The sequence below is a fragment of the Neovison vison genome, chromosome 9 (genome assembly GCF_020171115.1).
Source record: "Neovison vison isolate M4711 chromosome 9, ASM_NN_V1, whole genome shotgun sequence".
In the NCBI taxonomy this organism is placed as follows: domain Eukaryota; kingdom Metazoa; phylum Chordata; class Mammalia; order Carnivora; family Mustelidae; genus Neogale; species Neogale vison.
In genome coordinates, this window is record NC_058099.1 from 6,843,696 (window position 1) to 6,870,759 (window position 27,064).

The 27,064-nt window shown below is 52.3% G+C and overlaps 1 protein-coding gene across 3 annotated transcripts in view; it reads left to right on the forward strand.

The window, feature by feature from the left end:
* The first annotated feature begins 1,626 nt into the window (after positions 1–1,626).
* Positions 1,627–27,064, forward strand: part of ZER1 (zyg-11 related cell cycle regulator) — a 30,512-nt gene continuing 5,074 nt past the window's right edge. Inside the window, exons 1-13 of one of the 3 annotated variants that reach the window (XM_044264737.1) lie at positions 1,627–1,765; positions 13,557–13,809; positions 16,133–16,283; positions 16,491–16,927; positions 17,229–17,405; positions 18,224–18,338; positions 18,500–18,646; positions 18,990–19,163; positions 23,119–23,334; positions 24,037–24,078; positions 24,239–24,358; positions 25,368–25,483; positions 25,793–25,981. In XM_044264737.1, the coding sequence (XP_044120672.1) occupies positions 13,652–13,809; positions 16,133–16,283; positions 16,491–16,927; positions 17,229–17,405; positions 18,224–18,338; positions 18,500–18,646; positions 18,990–19,163; positions 23,119–23,334; positions 24,037–24,078; positions 24,239–24,358; positions 25,368–25,483; positions 25,793–25,981 (2,042 nt within the window). In that variant the 5' untranslated portion in view covers positions 1,627–1,765; positions 13,557–13,651. Of the gene's footprint in view, positions 1,766–11,908; positions 12,024–13,556; positions 13,810–16,132; positions 16,284–16,490; positions 16,928–17,228; positions 17,406–18,223; positions 18,339–18,499; positions 18,647–18,989; positions 19,164–23,118; positions 23,335–24,036; positions 24,079–24,238; positions 24,359–25,367; positions 25,484–25,792; positions 25,982–27,064 lie in introns of those variants that run through there. The other 2 variants (XM_044264738.1, XM_044264736.1) reach the window with 2 other exon arrangements.

Here is a 27,064-nt window from a genome sequence, read left to right on the forward strand (position 1 = left end):
CGGGCTCTCTGCTCAGCAGGGAGCCTGCTTCCCCCCTCTCTCTACCTGCCTCTCTGCCTACTTGTGATCTCTGTCTGTCAAGTAAACAAAAATTTTTTTAAGATTTTATTTATTTATTTGACAGAGATCACAAGTGGGCAGAGAGGCAGGCGGAGAGAGAGGAAGGGAAGCAGGCTCCCGCTGAGCAGAGAGCCTGATGTGGGGCTCAATCCCAGAACCCTGGGAGTGGAAGGCAGAGGCTTTAACCCACTGAGCCACCCAGGCGCCCCATAAGTAAAAAAAATTTTTTTGAAAGATTTTATTTATTTGACAGAGACACAGTGAGAGAGGGAACACAAGTAGGGGGAGTGGGAGAGGGATAAGGAGTCTTCCAGCCAGCAGGGAGCCTGACGCAGGGCTCAATCGCTGGACCCTGGGATCATGACCTGAGTGGAAAGCGGATGCTTACTGACTGAGCCACCCAGGTGCCCCAAAAGTTTTAAATTTTTATGAAATCCAATTTGTTTACATTTTGTCACTGATACGTCTGCTGTCATGTAAGAAACCATTGTCTAAACCCAGGCACCAAGACTTACTCCTATATTTTGTCCTCAAAGTTTTATAGTTTTAGCTCTTAGCTACACATGCATATTATATACATAAAAATGTATAATAAAAGACTAAAGGTTATAAAGGACTATAAATATATTACATATAATATGTAACTATATGCGTGTTGCATACAGATAGCAAGAAGTGTGTTGGGTACAGATATAGCAAGAAGAGCGTTCAGTTGGGAAGAAACTATTTGAGCCTACAGGAGAGAATCCAAGATTCTCCAAGAGATCCTACAGGATCATTCCAAGACCCAAAGATGCTTTAAGCTGCGTTGATTGGAGAATGGAAGGGAGGCCAAGAGAGAGGAGGACGACAAGAGGCTGGAGAGGTGACCCCAGTCGTCTATGTTAAGGGCTGTAAGCAGGGGAGTGCGCTGATCTCCAAGTTCGGGAACAACCCCTCCGGGACGGTGAAGAGCTGGAGGGGAGGGCGCGTGAGGAGGCCGCCGCGGGGATGCGGGGAGGAGATGCGGCCGGACGAAGCCGCGCACTATGCGGGGGAGGAGGATGGAGGAGAGACACTGGTCTGCGCGATCTTCGGGACTGGGCGACAGAAACCAGAGCTGAGGGCAAGGCAGGGGCCCAGGCCGACTCCCACTCCCCCACGTGGCGGCCCGTTAAGTGGCGGGCGAAGCCGGCGCGCGTCTGGCCGCGTGGGAGAGCGCTACCTGCGGAGCACCGGCGGGGGACGCTCTATGGGCTTGGGGCGGGGGGGGGCGCGGCGTGCAGAGAGACGTCGGTGTGACGCGGGAGGTGGAGTCCGTCCCGCCCGTCACCACTGCCCGGGCTCTGCCGGCCCGCGGGCCAGAGCGGGCCCCAAAGCCGGGGTCACACGGTGGGTCTCCCCGCAGCCAGGGACCACCGTGCTCGAGGCTCGGTGGGACCCACCCGCACTCCGCCACCCGCAGACCAGGTCCCGCCGGGAGAGGAGCCGCCGCGCGCCCCGGAACCTTCGGCCGCCGCCGCCCTCGTTCGCCGCGGGACCCGTCGGGGGAACCCGTTCGCTGTTGCTAAGGGGCGGCCCCGGAAGTGACGCGCCCGGGGTTTGTTGACAGCGGAGGCGGCGGCGGCTGCAGGCTCCGAGCCTCAGGAGCCGGATCGGGGGAGGGGCCGGGCCCCGGAGCCAGCACCCGGCGGCCCTCAGCCCCGCCCGCAGCCCTAAGGGCAAGGTAACGGCCGCGGGGTCTACCCCGCCGCGACCCCCTCCTGCGCGGGGCTCCAGTCGCCGGGATCCCAAGCTCCGCCCCACCGACCCCCGTCTCCGGGAGACCCCGGCCCTAGCTGGGCGAGATTCCCTGTCTCCCTGGCGCTCTGGCCCCCGATTCCTCCGGGTCACATCCCCGGCTTTCCTCGCAGAGGAAACAACCATCCTTTCGGCTCCCGGTGCCCAGGGTATTTATCCGCGTTCTCCCCCCTTCCCCTTCTGCCTCAGGCGCCGGGGCATCGCCGCTGCAACCTCTTGCACAGGTCCATTTCGGCCCGTGGTGGAGGGCTCCCTTCTCTGCCCCTGCTGCCAGGTTTGAGAAACGTGCCCTTAAAACTGAGCTCCCTTCCTCCAGAAAGAAAATGACGCCCTGTCGGATGTCCCTACAAAATGGGGGATCGATATAGGGCAAAAAGGGCCGGCCTCTGTCCCTCCTACCTGTTGGACGAGCTTAAGTTCCTCCAAAGCAATGCTTGAGAGCTCGGGAACGGCGTGGATTCTGGAACGGCTCCCAAAAGGGATGACAAGGTGCAGGAAATCCAACAGGATGGGAAAGGGATGGGTTGGGGTTGCAAACCTGAGGGCCAAGGGAGCCTGATAGGTGAGTTAAAAGTGAAACTGACTGCTGGCTACTATAGTTCTGTGTGTGGAAATTGACTTGGCAGCTCTTTGGACCAGGGATCCAAGATTTCCAGTCTTTGCCTGTGCCTGTCAGCGCGCTTGCTTTTTAAGGGAGGGAGGAAGGCCTAGTGCCTCCACAGGGAAAAACACCCCCTTTCATCTTTCCCACAGAATGTTTTTCTTCAGGGTTCAAAATGGTTAGAATGAGCTTTGAAGGCAGCTTTAAAAAGAGTAACAAGAGGCTATGCTTAGAGCAGGAGGTGGTTGCAGTGGTGAGGGGGGTCTTTGTTTCTGATCATTGCTTCATTCAGAAAATAAGAAACATATGTAGGGTGTCATGGAGAAAAATAAAGCAAGAAGGGCCATGGCAAGAGCCAGAGAGTGGAGTCACCTTTGTGGAGATGTTGATCAGAGAAGGTCTCTAATAAGGTGGTATCTGAGCAAAGTCCTGGAGGGAGGGAGGGAGCAAGCCATGCATCTGTCTACGGGCAGAGCATTCAACAGCAAGTGCAAAGGTCATGAGGTAATAGACTTGATGGTTTTAAGAAACAACAAGGAGACAATGGGACTGGAGGAGGGGAAGAGTGGGAACCAGATAATGGTGGGCAGAATGTCAGGGGCTGGCCCTGCGATGCAGGGTCCCAGAGTATCTAAAGGGGCATCCTTTCAGATCTGTACAAACATGGTAGTCAGAGAAAATATAGAGTTGTTTCAGATGACAAATAGCCATTATGCTCTGGCTTGGTGTTATAAGTGATCTTCCATCTTTGTGGTGACCGCTGGTGGAATTAACACAAAAAGGACGGCCATGGAGCACTAGAGGTAAATCAGGTCTTGCAGCTGCTGCCTGGTTGTGAGAACTTGGGCAAGGGACCACCTCAGTGTCCTCATCTGTAAAATAGAGCTGTTGGGCTTAATGAGGGACATCACACACTGAAGTGCTTAGTGCACTGTTTAGCATGGATTAAGTGCTCGGTATATAACAGTTGTGATGATGGCAGTGGCCATGAGGAGGAACTGTTTACATGTGTCTACCTCAAAGCCTTTCTTTTTAGCACCAGCTGGTGGTGCCACCAGCTCTGGCTTCCTCCCCGAGCTAGTAGAATTTTGGAGAACAGTGAGGGTGAGGGGAGACACAGTGGACCCTTACTGTCCCCCCTCAGTGACAACAATGCTTGCATATTCTACAGGGAGGATGGTAGCTTGGTCTTGGTGCCTCTAGAAGATGATGGCTTTTTAAAAAGAGCAAAGCAATTCCCCATTCTACCACGTAAAATTGACAAAATTTTGGTGTTGACATAAATGTGACATGAGGACAGGTTGGGAAGGGCAGTCTTTGCTGGCCTCAGACATGCGGTTGGGGTGCGTGTGGCAGATCTGCTGATGGGGGATATTAATCCAAGAAGGACCCAGCAGAAGCTGAGACTTTGCAGCCTGCCTTATAGGGAGCAGAACAGTGGTTGATCTCCCTCCTCACCCCCTAAGCCTGGACTATATCATCAGACCTGGGTCATAAGCTGAACAGGGTGACCAGGCCAGATGATTTAAAAATGAAAAGTCAGAGCGCTTGGATGCCGAGAGCCAGCTTACTCGAGCAGCTATCATGGCTAGATCCTAGGATCAGCCACCTGGGGATTTGGGTTCAAGCCCCAGCTCTGTGTCTGGCTCACTGTGAACTTGGGCAAGTTCCATCGCCTGCGTGGTCCTCAGTTTTCCTATCTGTGTTCTGACGCTGAAGGCTGTTGGAAGGATGAAACGAGACCCCGGTCATGAAAGCACTGGGTGCACTGTGAAGCTCTCTACAAAGGCAAAGAACGGTTTTTGTTATTATTGCCGTCGTCAGCGTGTCTCAGCTGTTTTTGACTCCTGAAATGCCACTTCAGGGCCCCCTGCTGGGTCATCGGTTTGGGGACTGTCATTCTTTATCTGGCTCAATCACTAAAACTGTTGGTTGGCAGGCGGAAACCTGCCAGAATGAACAGAAGGCTCTCCCCAGGCATGATTCCTGGGAGATCACTCCATAATGATTGCTCACCACCTCCTTGCCATTATTTCACGGCATCTCCCCAGCAACCCCAAGGTAGGTGCTATTCGCCACACGTTGACTTGATAAGGATCCTGATGAGTACGGAGGCTGGTAAATACCGCTTGGCGATCTCGTGCAGCTGAGGCTCCTTCTTCTGCCACTAGCCAGCCATAGGCTCACTGTGTCGTGGAGCCTCCATGGATCACACAAGGTCCCCGCCAAGAAGCTTTGAGTCGCGTGGCCAAAATGACACATGCTTGTAGCACAATTACCAGCGGTAAAAGATCATCTCTGCTCGGCGCCTGAGGACACGTAGAGTTTTAAGGAGTCAGTGGAGCCTCCTGGACAGAAACAAGATCTGCGGTGGAGGAAAAGAGTTCCTGCCCCATAGCGTCGTGGGGAAGAGAGCCAGGCACTTGCTGGGGGACCTCGGGCAGGTCCTCACACATCTTTGAACCACAGTTTGTTCATTTGGAAAACAAAATAATGTGTCCCTCCTAGGTTATGTGTGCCTCTGGTGAGAACATGTATGGAAAGCTCGGCACTTTGGGTCTGGAACTAAGGCGTACCTATTTGTGTGTCTCTACGTACGGATAGAACCTTGAACCCGTACGTAGTCCATGGCGATTACTTTGCCACTCCTCTGCTGCCTATCTGCATGTTGTAGATTCTAATAACTCCTGCTCCATGTGGTTGCTGAGGGAATTAAATGGCCTAGTGGATATCAAGTACTTAGAGTTCCTGGTATATGGTGTGGGTCTGGGTGTGATTGTTAAGTTTGGTTGCAAGCCCGGAACCCAGGTATTCTGCAACGCTCCTCTGCCTCCAGGTGGCACCAGGGAGCAGGGAGGTGCGTCTCCGCCTCCTTATTATTTCTGCATTTTCTTAATGTCCCCCACTTTGCGGATTAGGTGCGGTAGGCGTAGGCCGGGTAGGCCAGCCACCAGGCAGGTGACAATTTAGGATGCTTTCTGCCCCTGGACTGCACCCTGGCCCCTGGGAGACCCTGGTACTTGCCCTGACTCCCCTCCCAGCAGCTTCCCACCACCCAGTATCTGGCCTGGGATCTGCTCCTTCCTGGAAAGCTTCCAGCTTCTGTAAATAGGCTATTTGTTTGGGTTCCCCCCCTCCACCGGCTCTTGGGTTAATATCTCACCGGGGGGGGGGGTGGGCGCTGCTCTGAGACTGAAGCTTCTGGCTCCCCCCCAGCCTCTCTGTTGGCAGGGTGTCAGGTCGCCTGTGGGGGTCCCATGCTCCCTCTGGACCATAGTCCCCCATCCCCCCACCCCCACCCCCAGCCCTTGGGCTGCATGCTCAGAAGACCCAATGGTACGGTGAGGTGCACGGGTTTGGTTTAGGATCGTGTCCCCTGTCATCCGTTTTGTGATTTCAGACAACCCTCAGTGTCATCATCAGCAAATGGGGTAACAGCCAGTAGTCAGTACTTCAGCTGCTATAGTGAGGTCAGGGCAAAGGCAAACCTTTATTCTGATGCGTACCAGGCACAGGCTGGCACAGAGGATCCCGGAGCCTGCAAGCAGGCTGGGTTCCCTTCCTCCCCGAGCTTACAGGGCTGTGGGAAGGGTGATCGGCAATTGTTATACAAGTGTCAATTAGCTTCAAGTACCAGATCCTGGGGAATGTGGTTTGTTGGTTAAATAAGGAACTGTATGCACTAAAGCGTGAGGGGCTCAGTGCTCCCCAGGTCCAGAGTGGAGGCTGCGGTCACTGCTTCTGTTTCCTGCCTTCTGCCCTCTTCTCCCCGCCTCCCTCCCCCCTGCCCCGACCCCACGTCAGAGCTCAAGATGGAGCCAGTGTAAAGAACCTACTAGAGAAGGGAGGGAGGAAGACACAGAGTTCTTCTTACCGTGCAGTGTGCTCTCAGAATCAGAGTTCCCTCTGTCCCCAGTTGCCAGAATCCCAGATGGCCGGTGCTTGCTGCAGGAGTGAGGAGCCCTGGCGGGTGGGCGTGAGGAGGTAGAGATGGCAACTTCCTGGGGGTGCCAGAGGCAGGGTGTCCCAGGCCTCTCCACCTCTGTGCCAAGATGAGGATGGCCCCTTCCTCCCCCAGCTCACCCCAGGCCCAAGAAGCAGGGTCCCACTGTCCAAGGGTGGTTAGCAAATGGTACTATCAGCCTGGTTTGTCTTTGGGCGACCTTAGTGGCTGAAAGGGTGGTGTTTCTTCCCCCTGGGGAGCAGGGTCAAGGCTTGCTGGGTAGCTGGGTAGCTGGAACCAGTCCTGCAGAAAAGGCAGAACCCATCGCCTTGCTCTCTTGTTCAGAGTGATAAAGGTTTGTCTGTGGCTACCGGGGCCTTCTACTGTCCTGGCACCGTGGACAGGGAGGGTACAAGGGTGCGCCTTGTCCCCTGGGTGCCTGCCACTTCTGCCTCAACCTGCAAGCCCCTCTCGTCCCTTCCACAGGTCATGTGTGGAAACCCTACAGTGTAGCAGGCTTGCACAGGGGTTCATCACTTCCTTTGTCCAGCAAATTGTCGTGGAATTGGGCCTGCGACACTAGCATCCCATACCCTCTGGACTTTCAGTCTGTGCACATCTGCTCCTTCCTCCTGGGATGCCTTTCCCTTCTCTCCCCACCGCTAGAGTTAACTATGACTCATCTTTCAAGTTGCAGCTGAAATGTCACTTCCAAGGAAGCTTGCCCATGACTCCCCAGTCCAGGGCAGGTCCCCTGGCGAGGTACCCAGAGCCCCAGGTACCTTCTTCTCCTTCAGAACCCTGGTCCCAGTGACATGGCATGGGGTTTGTGTTCTGCTTAGGTGGATGTCTGTCTCCCTCGGAGTCGGTTTGCTCCATAAGGACAAGGACCTTTCAGTTTCGCTCACCGCTGAACCCGCAGTGCTCGATCAGACAGCTGCTGAGTGGGTGAAGAAGTGACCGGGCCTCAGTGCAGGGCGATGCCCCACAAGACAGCCCGGTTCCTGCCTTCATGGAACCGGCCATCTGGCCAGGAAGCCTGATCACTAAACCAACATTAGTTCAAAGTGCTAGTTGTCACAGTGGGGCCATGGGCACACACGGGGCGGGGAGGGGAGCACCCTGGTGGGTCAGGGAAGGCTTCCAGAGGAAGCGATGTCGATACTAAGGCCGGAGATGTACGGGGAGCAGCTCGCGAAGGGGTGTTCAGAGGTGGTGTGGGCTGGCGTGTGTGTGGGCGGGGATGCCTCCCGGAGGAGGGACGCAGATGTGTTTTGGGGGCAGTGGGAGTAGTGTTCAGAATAGAAAGTGGGATAATTCGTTGAATTGGGATGCTCCCGGTTGAGAGAAAACAGATTGAGCAAAGGTCTGAAGGTGACCCTGTGCTTAGGGCCTGTTGCCAGTACCACGAAGGAGGCCAGGCCGGCTGCTGTAGGGGCCACTGGGCACCAAGTGGGCCAGAAGGCTGGCTGCGGTTCAGGAAGCCTTGAGTAACCGCTTGAAGAGAGGGGACTCGGTTGCCAGCGGGGTGCGCCTCCCTGCCAGTGGTGCTCCCTGGGCTCCTGTTGCCTGGGGAAGATCGGGAAGTGAATGAAGGTAAAGGAAGGCTGTGCCCAGTGCCCAGGCAGCCTGTTTATTGTGTCTTCCATCAAGGGTGGCCCACAGCCAGTGGGACAGCGGGCACCACAGGCCTGGGGAGCATAGGCCTGCAACTGGCAGGAGCAGATGGTGCTCTGTTGGGGACCAGGGCAGGTGAGGCAGAGAAGGTGATGATGGTGGCAATGGTGGTAATCGTGATTATAACAGTAGCTGCTGCTTCTGGGGCAGTTACCACCGACCAGGTGCCAGGCCAAGCTCTTCACATACTCCATGTTACCCTCACATAGGGCTCCCTGTTTTAGAGAAGAAACCAAGGCACAGAGAGGTGAAGACACTTGCCCAAGTTCACTTGCCCTGAAGCAGCAGGGCTGGGCCTGGAAGCTGGGTGGGCCTGACTCCCGACCTCCCAGAGCACGGGCGCAGTGAGTGGTGGTGCCAGAACTTAGTCCTTGTGGTTCCAGAAGGCACGGGGCTCTGGGGCCGCCCATCGGACTTCCAGAGCGGCCCTGAAGGCTCAGATATGGACGTGGGGGCTCCAGACTCCTTCAAAGCTCTCCAAGGGGTGATGTGATGGAGTCCGAGAGACCAGGTTCAAATCCCACTTTGGACAGAGGAGCCTCTCTGGGCTTGAGTTTTCTCATCTGCAAGATGGGATCATAACCAGCATTTCTTGCGTGCTCAGTCTCATCAAACCTGAGACCAAGAATTTCCCGACATCTCATTTACTCCGGCAGCCCCATGAGGTGGGAATGATCATCCCCATTTTCCAGATGAGGAAACAGGTCCAGAGAGGTTAAGTAATTTACAGTGAGTTGTAGAACTGGGTTGAAACATAGATCTATCTGATGACAGAGCCTATGCTTAAAAAGAAAGAAAAAGAAAAGAAGCTATTGAAGTATAATGTAGCTAGGGAAAGGCCTGGAAAGCATGAGGGGACAGTTTGATAAATGTCTACAGGTGAACACACCTGTCCCTGAGGCCCCACTGCCGCTTTCTCATCGCTGTGTCACTGCAAAGGGAATCGCTACCCTGATTTCTAATACCATGGGTTCCTTTTGCCTATGCCCCCCCTTTCCAGTACAGACTCTGGTAGGAAGATGGTCTGGGATTCATTCCCGACTTTCCTTGGTTCTATAAATGGTTGATTGTTTTCTATCTTGGTCATTCAATTTGAATGTGAAGGTTCTCTTTTCACTCTGTCTCAGCCACTTGTCGCTGAGGACCTACACTATCAGAGCATCACTTAACTGAACCCCAGTCCCCTCCAAATGTGGGCCCCTTTTGGTGTCTAGGCCATTTTCTTAACTTTTACTGAATTACAATATACATTTTTTAAAAATCACGCCATGGTATACAGCTCCCAAATATTCACAAAGTGAACACACCTGTATACCCAGCACTCAGATGCGGGACTAGAAGCTTCTTGGCACCTGGCCAAATCCTCAAAGTAACCTCAGTCCTGACTTCTGCCATCACAGATCAGATTGTTCATTTTTTGTTGTTGATGTTTTTGTTTTTTTTAACTTCATGGAATAAAATGTGATTGGATTCATTTGATCCATGATACAATATATGCTGTTTTCCGTCTGACTCCTTTCACTAAATTCGGGAGGTTCATGCAAGCTGTTACGTTAACAGTAGTTGGTGTGTTCTCATTGCCCTTAATAGTTCACGGGTGAGTGTACTGAACTTACTCATACCAGTGTCCGGGACGTTCAGGTTTGTTTCTGGTTTTGGCTGTTCTGAATAATGCTGCTGTGAACATTCTGGTCTGCGTCTTTGGGGGAACATCTCTGTGCATCTCTGCTGGGTGTGTGCCTAGGAGTGGGGTTGCTGAACATGGAACACGTGTGCATACTCAGCTTTGGTGATAGTGTCGAACAGTATCCCGTTACACTGTCAGTTTGCACCAGTGGCCACTCCTACCCGCAGCGTGGGTGACACCCTGTTGTTCCATTGTCACCACAGCACAAGCTTGGTGTATTGCCTGGATCGTTTCCAGTTGAGCCGTTCTGGTGGGTGGAAATGGGATCTCATTGTGGTTTCATGGGTACTAATGAAGCTGAGCACTTTTACATATGTTTCCATATATTCTCTATCCTTTATGAAATGCCTATTCAAGTCTTTTGCCCATTTTTTAGTAGGATGCTATGTCCTTTTAAAAACAGTTTTGGGGTCAGATGAATAGATAAAGAAGATGTGGTATACACACACACACACACACACTGGAATACTATGCAGCCATCAAAAGAAATGAAATCTTGCCATTTGCAACAATGTGGATGGAACTGGAGGGTATTATGCTGAGCGAAATGAGTCAATCAGAGAAAGACAACTATCATATGATCTCTCTGATCTGAGCAATTTTTTAAAAAAGATTTTATTTACTCATTTGACAGAGAGAGAGTGATCACAAGTAGGCAGAGAGGCAGGCAGAGGGGGAGGGGGAAGCAGGCTCCCCGCTGAGCAGGGAGCCTGATGTGGGGCTCGATCCCAGGACGCTGAGATAATGACCTGAGCCAAAGGCAGAGGCTTTAACCCACTGAGCCACCCAGGTGCCCCTGATATGAGGAATTTGAGAGGCAAAGTGGGGACTTAGGGGGTAGGGAAGGTAAAAGTGAAACAAGATGGGATCAGGAGGGAGAGAAACCATGAGACTTTTTTTTTTTTAAGATTTTATTTATTTGACAGAGAAAGATCACAAGTAGGCAGAGAGGCAAGCAGAGAGAGAGAGCGAGAGCGAGGAGGAAGCAGGCTCCCTGCCTAGCAGAGAGCCCGATGTGGGACTCGATCCCAGGACCCTGAGATCATGACCTGAGCTGAAGGCAGAGGCTTAACCCACTGAACCCCCCAGGCAGCCCCCATAAGAGACTCTTAATCTCACAAAACAAACTGAGGGTTGCTGGGAGGAAGAGGTATGGAGAGGGTGATTGGGTTATGGGCATTGGTGAAAGTATGTGTTATGGTGAGTGCTATGAAATGTGTAAGCCGGACGATTCACAGACCTGTACCTCTGGGGCAAATAATGCATTATATGTTAATAAAAGTAATTAATAAAAATGTTTAAAAAAAGGGGCGCCTGGGCGGCTCAGAGGGTTGAGCCTCTGCCTTGGGCTCAGGTCATGATCTCAGGTCCTGGGATCAAGCCCCACATCCGGCTCTCTGCTCGGCAGGGAGCCTGCTTCCCCCCCCCCCCAGGCCTGCCTCTCTGCCTACTTGTGACCTCTCTCTCTGTCAAATAAATAAATAAACTCTTTAAAAAAAAATGTTTAAAAAAATGAGTTTGGGGGGGTTGTCTGAGTGGTTCAATCAGTAAGCATCTGATTCTTGATTTCAGCTCAGGTCGTGATCTTGGGGTTGGGAGATCAAGCCCAGTGTGGGGCTCTATGCTCAGTGGGGAGTCTTCTGGGGATTCTCCTCTCCCAGTGCCCCTCACCCTGCTCGCTTGCACATAAATAAATCTTAAAAAATCAATTTGGGAGTGCCTGGCTGGTTCAGTCAGTGGTGCATGCATATAGCTATGGATCTCAGGGTTGTGAGTTCAAGTCCCATGCTGGGTGTAGATGTTGCTTAAATGTGTATGTGTGTATGTATGTATGTGTGTGTGCGAGTGAGAGAGAGGGAGAGAGAGAGCACAAGTGGGGGAGCAGCAGAGGGAGAGGGAGAAGCAGGGCTCACTCCCAGGACCCAGGATCATGACCTGAACTGAAGACAATTGCTTAACTGACTGAACCATCCAGTTCAAAATTGAAAAATCTCAAAAAAGAATGATTTGTAGAAGGAGTTTATATATTCTGAATATGAGTTGTTTGTTGGATATATTATTGGAAATATTTTCTAGTCAATGGCTTATCCTTTCTCTTTTTTAAATTATATCTTTTGATGAATGATGTACATTTTAAGGCAGTGCAATTTTTTTCTCTTTATGGTTTCAGGGGCTTTTTGGTGAACTGTTTAAGAAATGATTGCCTACTCTAAAGTCACAAGATAGACTCCTGTGTTTTCTTCGAGAAATCTTGTTGTTTCACCCTTCACCTATAGGTCTGTGGTCCATCTCAGATTAATTTTTTTTTATTCACTTGACAGAGAGAGAGAGAGATCAGAAGTAGGCAGAGAGAGAGGGGGAAGCAGGCTCCCTCCTGAGTAAAGAGCCCGATGCAGGGCTTGATCCCAGGACCTTGAGACCATGACCTGAACCGAAGGCAGAGGCTTAACGCACTGAGCCACCCAGGTGCCCACATCTTAGATTAATTTTTCTGTATATATGAACGAAGTTTCTTCACTTCAGTGCAGACTGGATTATCATTTTTCCCTCAAGAGTGTTATTTGAGGAATCTTTACCTCGTTCAAGGTCATGAAGATAGTAGGAAACTTTAGGGTTTTGGGTTTTTTTTTAAGTTTTTATTTATTTTGTTTTTGGTGATCTCTATTCATGACCCCAAGATAAGAGTCACATGCTCTACCAACTGAGCCAGCCAAGGGCCCCAACTTTATTTACCTATTTGTTTGTTTGTTTGTTTAGGCTCTACGCCCAAGGTGGGGCTCAAACTCATAACTCCGAGAACAAGTGTCACATGCTCTTCTGACAGCCAGCCAGGCACCCGCCCCCTGACTTTAGTTTTTTAATAACTGTTTTATTGAGCTACAATTCCTAAACCATATGCTATAGCTATTTAACATAGACAATTCGTTGGTTTTTAGTATATTCAGAGTTCTGTGTCTGTCACCATCATCAATTTTAGAACATTTTTATCACCCTAGAAGAAGCCTCGTAGTGTTAGCAGTCACTGCCTATGCCTCACAGCCCTCAGCCCTAGGCCACCCGAATCTACTTCTGACTCTACAGATTTCCTCTTCTGGCTACACACTGTGTGTAAATGGATCCGTACAACATATGGCCTTTTGTGCCTGGTTTCTCTCACTTAGCATAATGGTTTCAAGGTATTCATGCTGTGGCACGTGTCAGTACCTCATTCCTTTTATGGCTGAATAACATTCCGTTGTATGGATAGACCATTTTTGTTTATCCGGGCATCAGTTGATGGAAAGTAATTTCCATTTCCTGACTATTACGAATAGTACTGCTGTGAACATGAATGTGTGATTTTTATGTGGATGTATATTTTCACTTCCCTTGGGAGACATGATTAATCATTCTTAATCATACACAGTTTAATTCAATGACAGCATGTCTATGAAGGCCTGGCATATACTGAATGTTCACACGGTGACTACTATTTACAGGTTAGGTTACACAGTAAGGGATGCCCCAGTGTAGCTATTAATGAAAGCCCCTCCTCACCCAAGCATTGAGCCCCCAACACATGCACGTCTGCCCGCGGATACTGAGAAGGCAGAAAGATGCCCAGACAAGGCCCCTGCTCTTCGCAGGGCAAATCACACACAGCTAGTGGCGGCGCAGAGAGGACCAGGAAAGGGAGCAGGAGCCCTGGGGCATGTTTCTGCTAAGCTGCTCAATTGAGTGTGACATTTGGGGCCTCAGTTTCCCTACTCAGAGAGTGGGCATAGGGTAGCTGGTGGTTGTGGCTCACTTAGCTTCTTCCTGTTCCCCAGGCTGTGGTTCTGCCAATGACCCTGTGAGTGCTGGGGAGTCACTGCTGCCCCTAGGGGCTCCTGTCCTGGATTGGCCCACCCGCCTGCCCCCCAGCATGGCGTCCGACACCCCTGAGTCCCTGATGGCCCTCTGCACTGACTTCTGCCTGCGCAACCTGGATGGCACGTTGGGCTACCTGCTGGACAAGGAGACCCTGCGGCTCCACCCAGACATCTTCCTGCCCAGCGAGATCTGTGACCGGCTCGTCAATGAGTGAGCGGGCAGGGGGCTGGGGCGTGGGCGTCAGTCTTAGCATGAGCTCTGGGACCGTGGTGTGCACCATGCAGGAACGGGGCTATGGATACACACGTGTGGGGGGTGTGTGCATGGACGTGGCTGTCTCCGGGTGCGGAGAACACTGGTATATTTGTAACCATAAAGCTACATGTATGCACATTGGTGGTGTGTGGAAGGATGTGCATGTGAAGGAATGGGCGTATGTATACACGTGGGTTTCTGCAGCATGGGGTGTGTTTTTTTGTTTTTTTGGGTTTTTTTAAAGATTTTATTTATTTATTTGACAGAGAGAGATCACAAGTAGGCAGAGAGGCAGGCAGAGAGAGAGAGGAGGAAGCAGGCTCCCTGCTGAGCAGAGAGCCTGATGCAGGACTCGATCCCAGGACCCTGAGATCATGACCCGAGCCGAAGGCAGCGGCTTAACGCACTGAGCCACCCAGGCGCCCGCATGGGGTGTGTTTGAGTGTGTGACTGCAAGTGTGCATTTACATCTACGAGAAGGTATAGAAGCCTGCATATGGGGGGGCGCCTGGGTGGCTCAGTAAGTTAAGCGTCTGTCTCCGGCTCAGGTCATGAGCCCAGGGTCTTGGGATCGAGCCCCACATCAGGCTCCCTGCTGAGGTGGGGTGTCTGCTTCTCTCTCTCCCTCTGCCTGCTGCTCCCCCCGCTCATGCTCTCTCTCTCTCTCACTCTACTCTCTCTCTCAATAAATAAAATCTTAAAGAAACCTATACATACAAAGGAATTCTGATTGTTCCGTGTGCCTATGTGCACATGCCTGTGCCTACAAACACGTGTCTGTGTGTGCACAGAGCCACACACATGTTCGTTCACTGGTGCACTGTAAAGAATGGACCCATGACCAGGGATCAAATCATTCAGAAAATCTGGGATCGAATCATTCAGAAAATCTGTATCTGGGCCCTCCAAGGAACTCCCCACTATGAGAGGCTCCTGGCAATAGGACATGCATTCACTCACCTCAGGGAGGTCAGTACGGATCCCCCCAGAAGGGAAATTGTTAGACCAAATAGTTGCATATAAAAGTGGGAACTTGTGGGGCCCCCGGCTGGCTCAGTCAGTGGAGAATGCAACTCTTGATCTTGGGGTTGTGAGTTTGAACTCCACGTTGGGTGTGAAGACTATTTAAAAATATTATCTTTTTTTTTTCTTAAGATTATTTATTTGAGAGAGAAAGAGCACACAGTCGGGAGGGGTAGAGGCAGAGGGAGGGAGAGAACCCCAGGCAGACTTCCTGCTGAGCACAGAGCCTGACACAGGGCTCTGTCCCAGGACCCTGAGATCATGACCTGAGCCGAAATCAAGAGTCCGCTGCTCAACCGACTGAGCCACCCACGTGCCCCTAGAAATAAAATAATTAAAAATAAAATAAAATAGGGGGCGTCTGGGTGGCTCAGTTGGTTGAGTGGCTGACTTTTGATTTAGGCTCAGGTAATGATCTCAGGGTGATGAGATCAAGCCCCACATTGGACTCCACACTCAGCAGGGAGTCTCCTTCTCTCTCTCCCTCTGCCCCTCCTCTGCTCGCTCGCATTCTCTCTCAAATAAATAAATCTTAAAAACACAAAATCTGAAAAAAAGAAGAAAGAGTGGGAACTGGTGTGTGACCCCAGGATGGAGCCCGACTTGTAATCATGTTCTGGGCATTTGATGTGGCTCAGGCACTCGCTTGGACCCTTTGCAGACCTGAGTTATGTCCATTTTACAGATGAAGAGACTAAATTCTGGCGAAGTTCCATTACTTGTGTGACGTTGTCCAAGTAGTAAACAGCCAAGCCAGGATTCAGAGCCCAGTGTTTGACTCCCAAGCCTCTTCCACCAGACCAGGATTGTTGTATCAACTGGGATCTCAAACAGGGTTTTATTCAGTGCTTGGCCTGCACGCAGCTGGGAATGTCAAACCCCTTGGCTTAATCTTCCTGTTGGAAAAGGGTCCCGGGAGGGGCCGATCAGGAACAGAAGCTGGCTGAAAGACGAGGAGTGCGGACGCCTGTGTTTGTTACAGATTTGGGAGGAAGCGTTTGGGATTTGCTATTCATTAGAGAACCCTTTGTTATCTTTGCTGTCCTCATGCCTGGGGGAGCATCTTCATGTCCCCTGCAGGGCGGTCAGGGTCCAAGCAGATGCTGTTAGAGAGAGGGACAGGGGTTGGAAGAGATGGGCGTTGCTGATGGGTGGCGAGGGAAGGTTTCAGGAACAGGAGGGCTAGTGCAGAGCCTTGAGGGAGGACGAAGGCCCCTGAGCCCCTTCCACTAGCGAGGCTTCCCTTCCCGCCCAGGTACGTGGAGCTGGTCAACGCCGCCTGCAACTTTGAGCCACACGAGAGCTTCTTCAGCCTTTTCTCGGACCCCCGCAGCACCCGCCTCACCCGGATCCACCTTCGTGAGGACCTGGTGCAGGACCAGGACCTGGAGGCCATCCGCAAGCAGGTGAGACCTACGTCGCCAGCCAGTGGGGACGGCCATGGGGAGGCCAGCCAGAGAGCGTCAGTGACCCCTCCAGGACAAGAATCCAGCACATCCGCGCCTTGCACACACCCCTCCTGAAGCCCACCTGTGGTCTGGGCTCGGGCCTGGGGGTGGCCAGAGGTGGGGGTTGGCGGGCTGTGGCGGTGACGGAGCTGTCCCCGCTCCCAGGACCTGGTGGAGCTGTACCTGACCAACTGCGAGAAGCTGTCCGCCAAGAGTCTGCAGACGTTGAGGAGCTTTAGCCACACCCTGGTGTCCTTGAGCCTCTTCGGCTGTGCCAACATTTTCTATGAGGAGGAGAACCCAGGGGGCTGTGAAGACGAGTGCCTCGTCAACCCCACCTGCCAGGTGCTGGTCAAGGACTTTACGTTCGAGGGCTTTAGCCGCCTCCGCTTCCTCAACTTGGGGCGCATGATCGACGGGGTCCCTGTGGAGTCGCTGCTGCGGCCACTCAGCTCCCTGGCTGCCCTGGACCTCTCGGGCATCCAGACGAGCGACGCGGCCTTCCTAACCCAGTGGAAAGACAGCCTGGTGTCCCTTGTGCTCTACAACATGGACCTGTCGGACGACCACATCCGGGTCATCGTCCAGCTGCACAAGCTGCGGTGAGCTGCTGGCTCAGAGCTCGCTAGGGGCGGGGAGAGGGTGGGGGTCGCCAGTCCCGGAGGTCTGTAAGCCCCTGGCCGGGCACAGATGGGTTTGGAAGAGACAGTCCCCTTCCTTAAGCCCAGTGTTTTGGCTGCATCCGGCCTGTTCAGGACCTTGGGTGCCAGCAGGCTCTTCCCCAGAATGCTCTGGAGCAGCTGTGGGAGGGAGGGGCTCTCCCCTCCCTGCCATGGGCTGAAGGAGCGGGGCTCTCTGAGGCAGCCCCAGCTCCTGACCTGTGGCCCCCACTCCAATCTCCAGACACCTGGACATCTCCCGAGACCGCCTCTCCAGCTACTACAAGTTCAAGCTGACTCGCAAGGTGCTGAGCCTCTTTGTGCAAAAGCTGGGGAACCTGATGTCCCTGGACATCTCTGGCCACATGATCCTGGAGAACTGCAGCATCTCCAAGATGGACGAGGAGGCGGGGCAGACTAGGTGGGGACCCACCCGTGGTGGTTGCCAGCAGGGTGTCATTCAACAAGCATTTACCAAGCCAGGGCCTGTGCTGGGTGCCAGAGATAAAGAACCGAACCAGGCCCTGCCCTGTTGAGTCTGTTCGAGCTAGCGGGGGCAAAGGAGTCCTTATCAGGACAGTGGTAGGGGAGGCGCAGGACTGTGGGACTGCCCTGAGGATCAAGAAGGAGGAGGAATGGTATCCAGGTTATCCTGAAAGCTCCTGAGTTTGCCAGAGGAAAGGTGTTCCAGCCGAGGGAACAGCATACAGCAAAGGCTAGAAGGTGTAAGCTTGAGGGGCGAGCGGAGAATTAGGACGCTCAGCCTGGCTAGCGACGGTGGTGGCGGTAGGATGGCCAGCAGCGTCTCCCTTGCTTTAAGTATCCCAGCAGATAGGTTGCTTCCTGGTCTGGTTGGTTGGGAGATCGAGATCGGATTCAAACCGATCCGACTGTAATGGACTATGGGCCCTGTCCCCAGCTGTGCATTCACGGGGCTAGGTTGATGTGCATGTCTCTTGATCATCGGTTAGGACATTATACAAGGGTGACAAGTCCTCACTAGAAGGGCACATAGTATTTTCCAAAGATGGGTGCAACAGTAACTCCCATCCCCCATGTTATACAGTGTGACCTTGCCACCTCTCCGTCAGGAGGTGGCGGTCTGTGTCCCAAAGGATGAGGCAGGAAGGCCTAGAAGAGGGCCCCACGTAAATGCCTAGCCACCCCCAGGGAGAAGCACTCTGAACCCAGGACAGCCTCAGTCCACAGGCCACTGACCCCAGCACCCTCTGTTCCCAGCACTGAGCCTTCCAAGAGCAGCATCATGCCTTTCCGGGCCCTGAAGAGGCCACTGCAGTTCCTCGGGCTCTTTGAGACCTCCCTGTGCCGCCTCACACACATTCCTGCCTACAAAGTGAGAGAGGGAGTCGGGGAGGGGAGGAATAGGGGGCCCTGGGACAAGGGGGTCGGCTGGGGGCCCCATGGTGTCTGCCCTGGGGGTAGAGATGGCCCTGGGGTCTGGGGAGCCCACCGCTTGGCCTCTTCCGGGTGCTTCTGAGCATGTTCCGTTCCTAGGTAAGTGGTGACAAAAACGAGGAGCAGGTGCTGAATGCCATAGAGGCCTACACGGAGCACCGGCCTGAGATCACCTCGAGGGCCATCAACCTGCTTTTTGACATCGCACGCATCGAGCGCTGCAATCAGCTGCTTCGGGCCTTGAAGGTCAGCCGGAACCCTGGGGGGCCCAGCCTCCTGCCCATCCCCAGCTGGCAGGCGCTGGACTTGGTTGAGGCGTGTCCCTCCTCTCCGCCTCCTCCTCATCCCCAGGCCCCCAGCAGCATTACCCCCGAGCCCCAGGCCTAGCTTGTCCCAGCACTGACCTTACCCCAGACCTGTGGCCCCGTCTAGCTTCTGCCCCCCATCCCGCACTTCTGCTCTCGGGGAATAGGATCAGGGTAAGCTGAGCCCCAGAGCAACTGTCCCAGCCCCCTGGCAGAGACCTAGGCCTGGCCTGGCATGGCTTGAACAGGACTGGCCAACCCAGGCCCACCCTGCTTTCCCACAGCTGGTCATCACAGCCCTCAAGTGCCACAAGTACGACAAGAACATCCAGGTCACGGGCAGTGCTGCGCTCTTCTACCTGACCAATTCCGAGTACCGCTCCGAGCAGAGCGTCAAGCTGCGCCGGCAGGTCATCCAGGTGGTGCTGAATGGCATGGAATCCTACCAGGAGGTGACGGTGAGCCCCCTGCCCGTGCCAGCCCTGCATGCTCGGGCCCAGCCCCTCCTCTCCCTGCGCACCCTGTGTGCTAGCCTCACTGACCTGGGCCCTCGGGGGGCCGTGCTTGTTTGCACCCTTTTTCGCCTGGCTCTGAACTGCAGCACCCCCCCACCCCTGCCGCAGTCACCTCCCCCCTTACCCATGGCATCCCTCCCAGACTCTAGGACCTGGCATTCAGGACCCTGTAACCTGGCCCCACTTGACTAGTCCTTCCCCCATGGCCACTCTTCCCCACCCAGGAACCTTGTTTTCCTGTCTCTGGGCCTCTGCTCACGCGGACTCCTCGGCCCTTCCGCCCAGTAACACTCTGCCGGCAGGGGATTGTTTTCCAATAGCTGCTTTTATTGTAAAGTTACAAAAATTTTGACCTTAGAAAATCTATAATTACAGACAGAAAGAAGAAAAAAAAAACCACTCGTAATCCCTCCACGCAGAGAGCCACTGTTGGTGTTGGACACCTGTTGTTTTGGATTTCGCCTTTGCATGTTTATTTAGTAGATGGGTTCATTCCGCACTTACTGTTTGCATGATGTGGATTTTTATTACAACAGTGTCTTATGAATGTGAACATCTCCCAGATCAACAAACATTTCTGCAACAGAACTTCTAAAATAATGTCTCTTTTCCAATTACAAAAGTAAGACATCTAATGCTTAGAAAACAAACAGATTTAAGCACCATTGACCCTTGAACCACATGGGTTTTAACTCAGAAGCAGAATTCTTCTCTAAAGATTTTATATGTGTATGTATTTATTTATTTAGGAACCCAATGCAGGGCTTGATCCCATGACTCTGTGATCATGACTTGAGCTGAAATCAAGAGTCAGATGCTCAACCCACTGAGCCACTCAGATGCTCCTTTTAAAAAAACAAAAAAGATTTTTTTTTTTTGAAAGAGAGAGAGCAAGTAGGAGTGGGGGGAGGGGCAGAGGGAAAGAATGAGAGAATCTTAGGCAGGCTCCATGCCCAGCACTGAGCCCAGCACGGGGCGCGATCTTACGACTCTGAGATCATGACTTAAGCCAAAATCAAGAGTTGGACGCTTAACGGACTGAGCAGCCCCAGACGCCCCTGGATCAGATTTTATTTGACAAATACAGATTACACCGTCAGTGTATTTTCTCCTCCTAATGATTTCCTTACGTTGTCTTTGCTCTAGCTTACTTTATCGCAAGACTACGATATGTAACACATATCACGTGCAAAACGTGTTAATTGACTTATAGACGTTATCAGGAAGGGTTCCTTCCAGTCAAAGGTAGGCTCTTCGTGGTGGAGTTCTGGGAGGAGTCAGAAGTTACAGGTGGCTTTTCAGCTGCTTGGCGGCAGGTGGGGAGGAGATTGGAGCCCCTAACCCTCAGGCTGTCTGATGGTTGACCGTGATACAGAAATGTGTCAGGGTGCCTCAGTGGCTCACTCGCTTAAACATCTGCTTTGGGCTCAGGTCATGATCCCAGGGTCCTGGGATCGAGCCCCGCCTTTGGCTACCTGCTCAGCCCGCGTCTGCCTCTCCCTCTCCCCCTGCCTGCTGTTCTCCCTGCTTATGGTTTTCTGCTCTTTCAAATAAATAAATAAAATCTTTTTAAAAAAATCCTAAAGAAAAACAAAGAAAAGAAAGAGAAAATGTGTTAACTACAAAGTGAGTTGTCAGCATAATGCTCAGTGTCCTTATCCAGGGAAAGCCACTGGGGTGCCAACCGTGTGCTGGAGCTGGGACACAGTGGCCAAACCCTTTCCCCACAGAGTAGCAGGCCAGGCTGCCCCATAGGCCCAAGTGGCAATCGTGGAGTTGGCCCCCCGTGGGCAAACATTTAGGTGACTTTTTTCTTGTTTGCTATTTCAAAGAAGGCTTTCCTGACTCTACTCAATTGATAATCCTTAAAATACGTGACTAAAATTGCCATTGCCGGGGCCATGAATGGGAAGGTGTATTTTTAAAGCATTTGGGACGTAGTCTTGAATTATCCTCCAGAAAGGCCACAGTAGAGATACAGTCTCTGCAGGGGTGAGAAGGCCTGCTTTCCCCCTGCCTGCCAACTCCAGACTTTAGAGCAACCTTTTTTCTACCTTGAGATTGATTTTATCATCAGGTAAAAGGGGTGTGTTTTTTTGTTTGTTTTTTGGTTTTTGGTTTTTATTTACAAAATTGCTAGTTGAAGACTCCCAAACAAATTCATAAACTCTATCAAAGAAATGGAAATTAAAATGGTGAGGCACCACATTTTATCTCAAGAGACCAAGGATCCCCAACATTGACAGAGGTCAGGGGAGATTACTTTTGCATACTTCTCCCTGCTGAGGTAGGAATTGTACCGCCTGTTTGGAGGCCAACTGGCCGAATTTGCCAAAACTGTAAATGCGTTGATCTTTGGGCCTATGTATTCCATGATTCAAATGTTTTTTAGAGGAAAAAGATCACATCTTTGCTTTTTAATTAAAAATAAGTTAGAGGAGGGGCACCTGGGTGGCTCAGTCGTTGAGTGCCTGCCTTTGGCTCAGGTCATGATCCCAGCGTCCTGGGATCGAGCCCTGAATCGGGCTCCCTGCTCCGCAGGAAGCCTGCTTTTCCCTCTCCCACGCTCCCTGCTTCTGTTTTCTCTCTCGCCGTGTCTCTGTCAAAAAAATAAATAAAATTTTAAAAATAAGTAAATAAAAATAAAGTAGAGGAAACCAGAATGTTTTAGCTATAGGGATCTGGAGAAGTAACATACCCCCACAATCAGATATTCTGGCAAATCTGCGCGTTCCTAATGTGGAAAGATGTCCACTGCATGTTGACAAGTGAAAGGTTTTGGAGCAGTGTGTATAATATCTTTTTTGCCTCACCTCTCCCCCAAATATATATTTGTATTTACATGTTAGAAAAGTCTAGAAGGACATGCACCAAACTTTTAACAGTGATTACTTTTGGGGAATAAAGTGAGAGACTTTAACTTTTCTCTCAAATACTACTATTTGAACTTTTTACGGTGAGTAAGTATTGTCTCTTGTAATTTGAAATAAAATTTTTCTCAGATTAAAAAGTACATGTGTATTTGAGGGGAAAAAAAGAGCTAACTAAGAGTGATACACCCTCGAAATTACATAATTAATGAAGTACAGTGATCTGCCAAAATCTGAGAAAGGATGGAAGGAAATTAAATTACAGGCAAATGCTCCAAGAATACTTTAAAAAAAAAAAAAAAAAGCCCACAGACAGCGCAAAAAGGAATTGAAGCTGTTGAGCAGCGTGAGGCCTCCCGCTCTGCCCGTTGGGACTGTAGAGCCTGCAGCCACTTCGGCAGACAGTCTGGTGTCACCGGGTCAAGTTGAAGACATGCATGGCGCGTGTGACCCAGAAGCCGCTGTGCGTGGACGCCAACATGCAACATCGTTGGAAGTTACCCCACGCTGAAGCCCCCCCGGATGTCCACCAACGGTGGGATGGGCCAGTAAATTCAAGGACCGTGATACAGTGAACAAATGAATGCCTTTCAGCTGCGTGTGATGACATAGTTGCTCTTACAAACCTGTGGTAAACAAGAGTAAGCAAGATGCTGGAGAACCTTCCGTGGGCACTCGCAGGGACGGTGGTTCTCTCTAGTGGGGAGAGGAACTGAAGGCCAGGAAGGGACCTGCGGGGCTTTCCGGATGCTGGCAGTTTTCTATTTCCTGACCCAGGTTGGGGGTTCCATGGTTGCCAAAAAAGGTTTTTTTGCTTCATAAATGCTCGTAAAACCATACATTTGTGTTTTATGCCCTCTTCTGTATGAAGATTATATTTCACTTTTTTTTAATTTTAATGTTAAAAAAAAGCCTTGGAATCTCCTCTTCCAGAAAGCCACACCACAGCTCCAGATGATCTCACACCTCTTGGTCCAGCTCCCGAGTCCAACCCTGACTGTGTTCCCCTTGTCTCCCATCCCACCCAGGTCCAGCGCAACTGCTGTCTGACCCTCTGTAACTTCAGCATTCCCGAGGAGCTGGAGTTCCAGTACCGCCGAGTCAACGAGCTCCTGCTCAGCATCCTCAACCCCACGCGGCAGGACGAGTCGATCCAGCGCATCGCCGTGCACCTGTGCAACGCCCTGGTCTGCCAAGTGGACAACGACCACAAGGAGGCCGTGGGCAAGATGGGCTTCGTTGTGGTGCGTGCCCTCGAGCTGCCCCTTCTCCAGAGCCCCCCCTGCCCCATGACGGATTTAGGCTAGACCAGAGGAAAAATCTTCTCACCATGAATGGAGCTTGCCCGTAGATTTGCTCCGCTCAGAACACTCTGGCATCCTCTCGAGGTTGCTGCAGCCGCGCATTTGGTCCCACCGTTCAAGCCCCTCCTGGCTCCTCAGACCAGGTCCCCTGTTAGGTCTTTCTCACTGGGGTTAAATAAGTGTCTGAGGGACCGTTTGTTTAATGTCGGCCTCCCCACTGGGTTGTGAGTTCTGCAGGGAAGACACTATGCTTGTTCCTTCTTCCAGCATGACCTCCCCAGCACTTTCTAGAGTGGGGCCGGGCACAAGGTGGCAGGGAAGAGTGAGGAAGGAGCGTCTGGTCTCCTCCTCTTTCGCGCTGGATGGAGAGGCTGGAGCCCACAGAGGGGAGGGCCAGGCGCAGCGCTACCCAGGGAGCCAGGCCCGAGCTGGACCAGCCCCGAGCTGGACCAGCCCCAGGCCTCCCGAGGCTAGGGACCACGTCTGTGGGTTGCAGGCCCCCCAGAGCAGATAGTTACATTCGGTCTTGTCGGGATGCATTAGCCGGGAGTGGAAGGGCTGGCTCCCCTCTCTCCCTCTTGGTCTTGGGGGACACAGTACCTCTTGAGCCCTGCCCCCCCAAGTTCTCTTCTCTGTCCACAGACCATGCTGAAGCTGATTCAGAAGAAGCTGCTGGACAAGATAGTAAGTTGAGCCTTCATGAAGCTCCTCTGCCCCTCCCCTCCCCCGAGAGGGGCTGGTTTGCCCCTGGAGGATGCCCATGTCTTGTGAGGGGGCGCCCTCACGGGTGCCAGGAGCCCGCGGGCCCTGCAGGCCTCTGTGCTGAGGCGCCCTCTCCCTTCAGTGTGACCAGGTGATGGAGTTCTCCTGGAGCGCCCTGTGGAACATCACGGACGAGACCCCCGACAACTGCGAGATGTTCCTCAACTTCAACGGCATGAAGCTCTTCCTGGACTGCCTGAAGGTACTGCCCGTCTCCCGCGGCGGCAGCCTCCTTGACCACTCACACAGCCGCTCTTCTGTCCGCAGGCGTCCCGCCCCCCAGATCTGTCAGCAGCCCCTCCCGCCGTGGTTCCCACAGAACGGCAGCGGGGCCGACTCACCGGCCCACCCCTGTCTCCGAGGGAAAGCCCAGTCCCGTGCTTCTCCCCAGCGGGTCTCCGGCTGCCCGCAGTCTGGCTGGGGTCCCCTGGGATGTCAGCTGCATAGGATTCTGTCCAGTAGGATGGTCTTTTATTTATTTTATTTTAAGATTTTATTTATTTGACAGACAGAGATCACAAGTAGGCAGAGAGGCAGGCAGAGAGAGAGAGAGGAGGGGAAGCAGACTCGCTGCTGAGCAGAGAGCCCCAATGTGGGGCTCAATCCCAGGACTCTGGGATCATGACCTGAGCTGAAGGCAGAGGCTTTAACCCACTGAGCCACCCAGGCGCCCCCTAGGATGGTCTTTTAAAAGTCATCCTTGGGGGCACCTGGCTGGCTGTCGGGAGAGCATTTATATGACTGACTCTTGATCTCAGGGTTGTGAGTTCAAGCCCCACGTTGGGCATAGAGCTTTCTTTAAATAAATAAATAAATAAATAAAGGTAGCAATTATAAAAAATAGATAAAACTCATCCTTCATTTTCTTGCTCTAGTTTCTACGAAGTTTCCCTTCAATTCATATTTGAGCTTTTGGCAAATAGAACCATGTTTATTCTCTTCGGAGTTTTATAGGTCAGATCTCCACTCAGCCTTTGATTTGGTAGCAAGGGGCCCGCACCCTTCTTAATCCCATACGGTACGTACCCCACACTGTACTTGGTGCAGGAGAAGGTGTGAGGACAGCGTGTTGCTCCCCCTCTTTGTCTAGGTGCAGTGGCCAGATACCCATAAAGTTTCTAGGTTAGCAGTACCAGACACTTCAACACAAAACATACCAGCCACTAATTAAGTACTAATTGACGTGGCCCCAATGGCTCTCATTTTGCCAGGAATTCCCAGAGAAGCAGGAACTGCATCGGAACATGCTAGGACTCTTAGGGAACGTGGCCGAGGTGAAGGAGCTGCGGCCGCAGCTAATGACTTCCCAGTTCATCAGTGTCTTCAGGTTGGTATTTCTTCCCTTTCCCTTTTTTGCCTTGGCTGCCAGGATGCTCAGGGCTGTAGTCTGTGTTCAGTTGCAGCAACCACTCTTTGCCTAGATCTCTGTTAGAAATGTCTCCTCTGTCTACAAGTGGTTTCCCTCAAGCCTCCATAAATGGTCCTCTTGTAGCTGTGTCTTCGGCAACCTCAGATCTTTAGAATAATCGCTGGGTACGGATAATAGGCAACACCTCTGGCATCCAGTTTGTAAGCTGGGGTCCAGCAGCTGGTGTCTGAAGAGGGACTTGGAGGGAGTTTTCTCTCCCCTTGGCAGCAACCTGCTGGAGAGCAAGGCTGATGGGATCGAAGTTTCGTACAACGCCTGCGGCGTCCTCTCCCACATCATGTTCGATGGGCCTGAGGCGTGGGGCATCTGCGAGCCCCAGCGGGAGGAGGTAGAGGAGCGCATGTGGGCCGCCATCCAGAGCTGGGACATCAACTCTCGGAGAAACATCAATTACAGGTGCGGAGTGGCGCTGGCAGGGATGGGTGCTTGAGAGGGGTCCGAGGGGGACGCTCGTTCCCAACAAGGCCTTTCCTCTCATCCCCTGTCACTCTCCCTGAGGGACAGTCCCCGCACAGCACACACCTCACCCGGAAAGCTGACTGCACCTTTCCTGCACATCCACACCCATGTGTACCCGAAGCCGTTTACAAGCATTTGAGAGGGTTTATCTGTGGGAGGAGAAAAGAAGAGGAAAATACCAACGCGCACCAGGGAACCAAACAGAAACCATTCTTTTTTTTTTTTTTTTTTAAGATTTTATTTATTTATTTGACAGAGACACAGTGAGAGAGGGAACACAGGCAGGGGGAATGGGAGAGGGAAAAGCAGGCTTCCTGCCGAGCAGGGAACCGGACACTGAGCTCGATCCCAAGACCCTGGGATCATGACCTGAGCTAAAGGCAGGTGCTTAACGACTGAGCCACCCAAGCGGGACTCCCACAAAAACCATTCTTGAGCTCACTCCGCCAGAGAAACTCTTCTCACAGTCTGGCGCCTCCCCTCACAGGAGTTACCCTCTGCACCAACTTCATTCTTGGCAGTGCAGTGGGCATCACGTTTTCCTGTCTTGTGGCTGGATTTGCAGCCACAAGGTATAGGTCTCCCTCCTCGTGTTGTGACTGGGTCACTTTCTGGGTGCGGATGGACCATCTTGTACTGATTGACCCTGACCTCGAAAATCCATACTGGGGGACGCCTGGGTGGCGCAGTCAGTTAGGCGTCTGCCTGTGGCTCAGGTCATGATCCCAGGGTCCTAGGATCAAGTCCCGCATTGGGCTCCTTGCTCAGCAGGGAGCCTGCTTCTCCCTCTCCCTGCCACTCCCCATGCTTGTGCACGCTCTTTCTCCTACAAGTGAATAAAATCTTAAAAAAAAAAAAAAAGGAAAAGAAATCCCATATTGGGAGGAGCAGGCTTGTGCTTGTGGCTTTGTCTGTGCTCCGGTGACTGCCATTCCCAAGGAGATGTGAGGTGGAAACACTGGCCCAGGGGGTTTGCATGTACATTTTTCAGTCTCTGGGATCATGACTCCAGACGGCCTG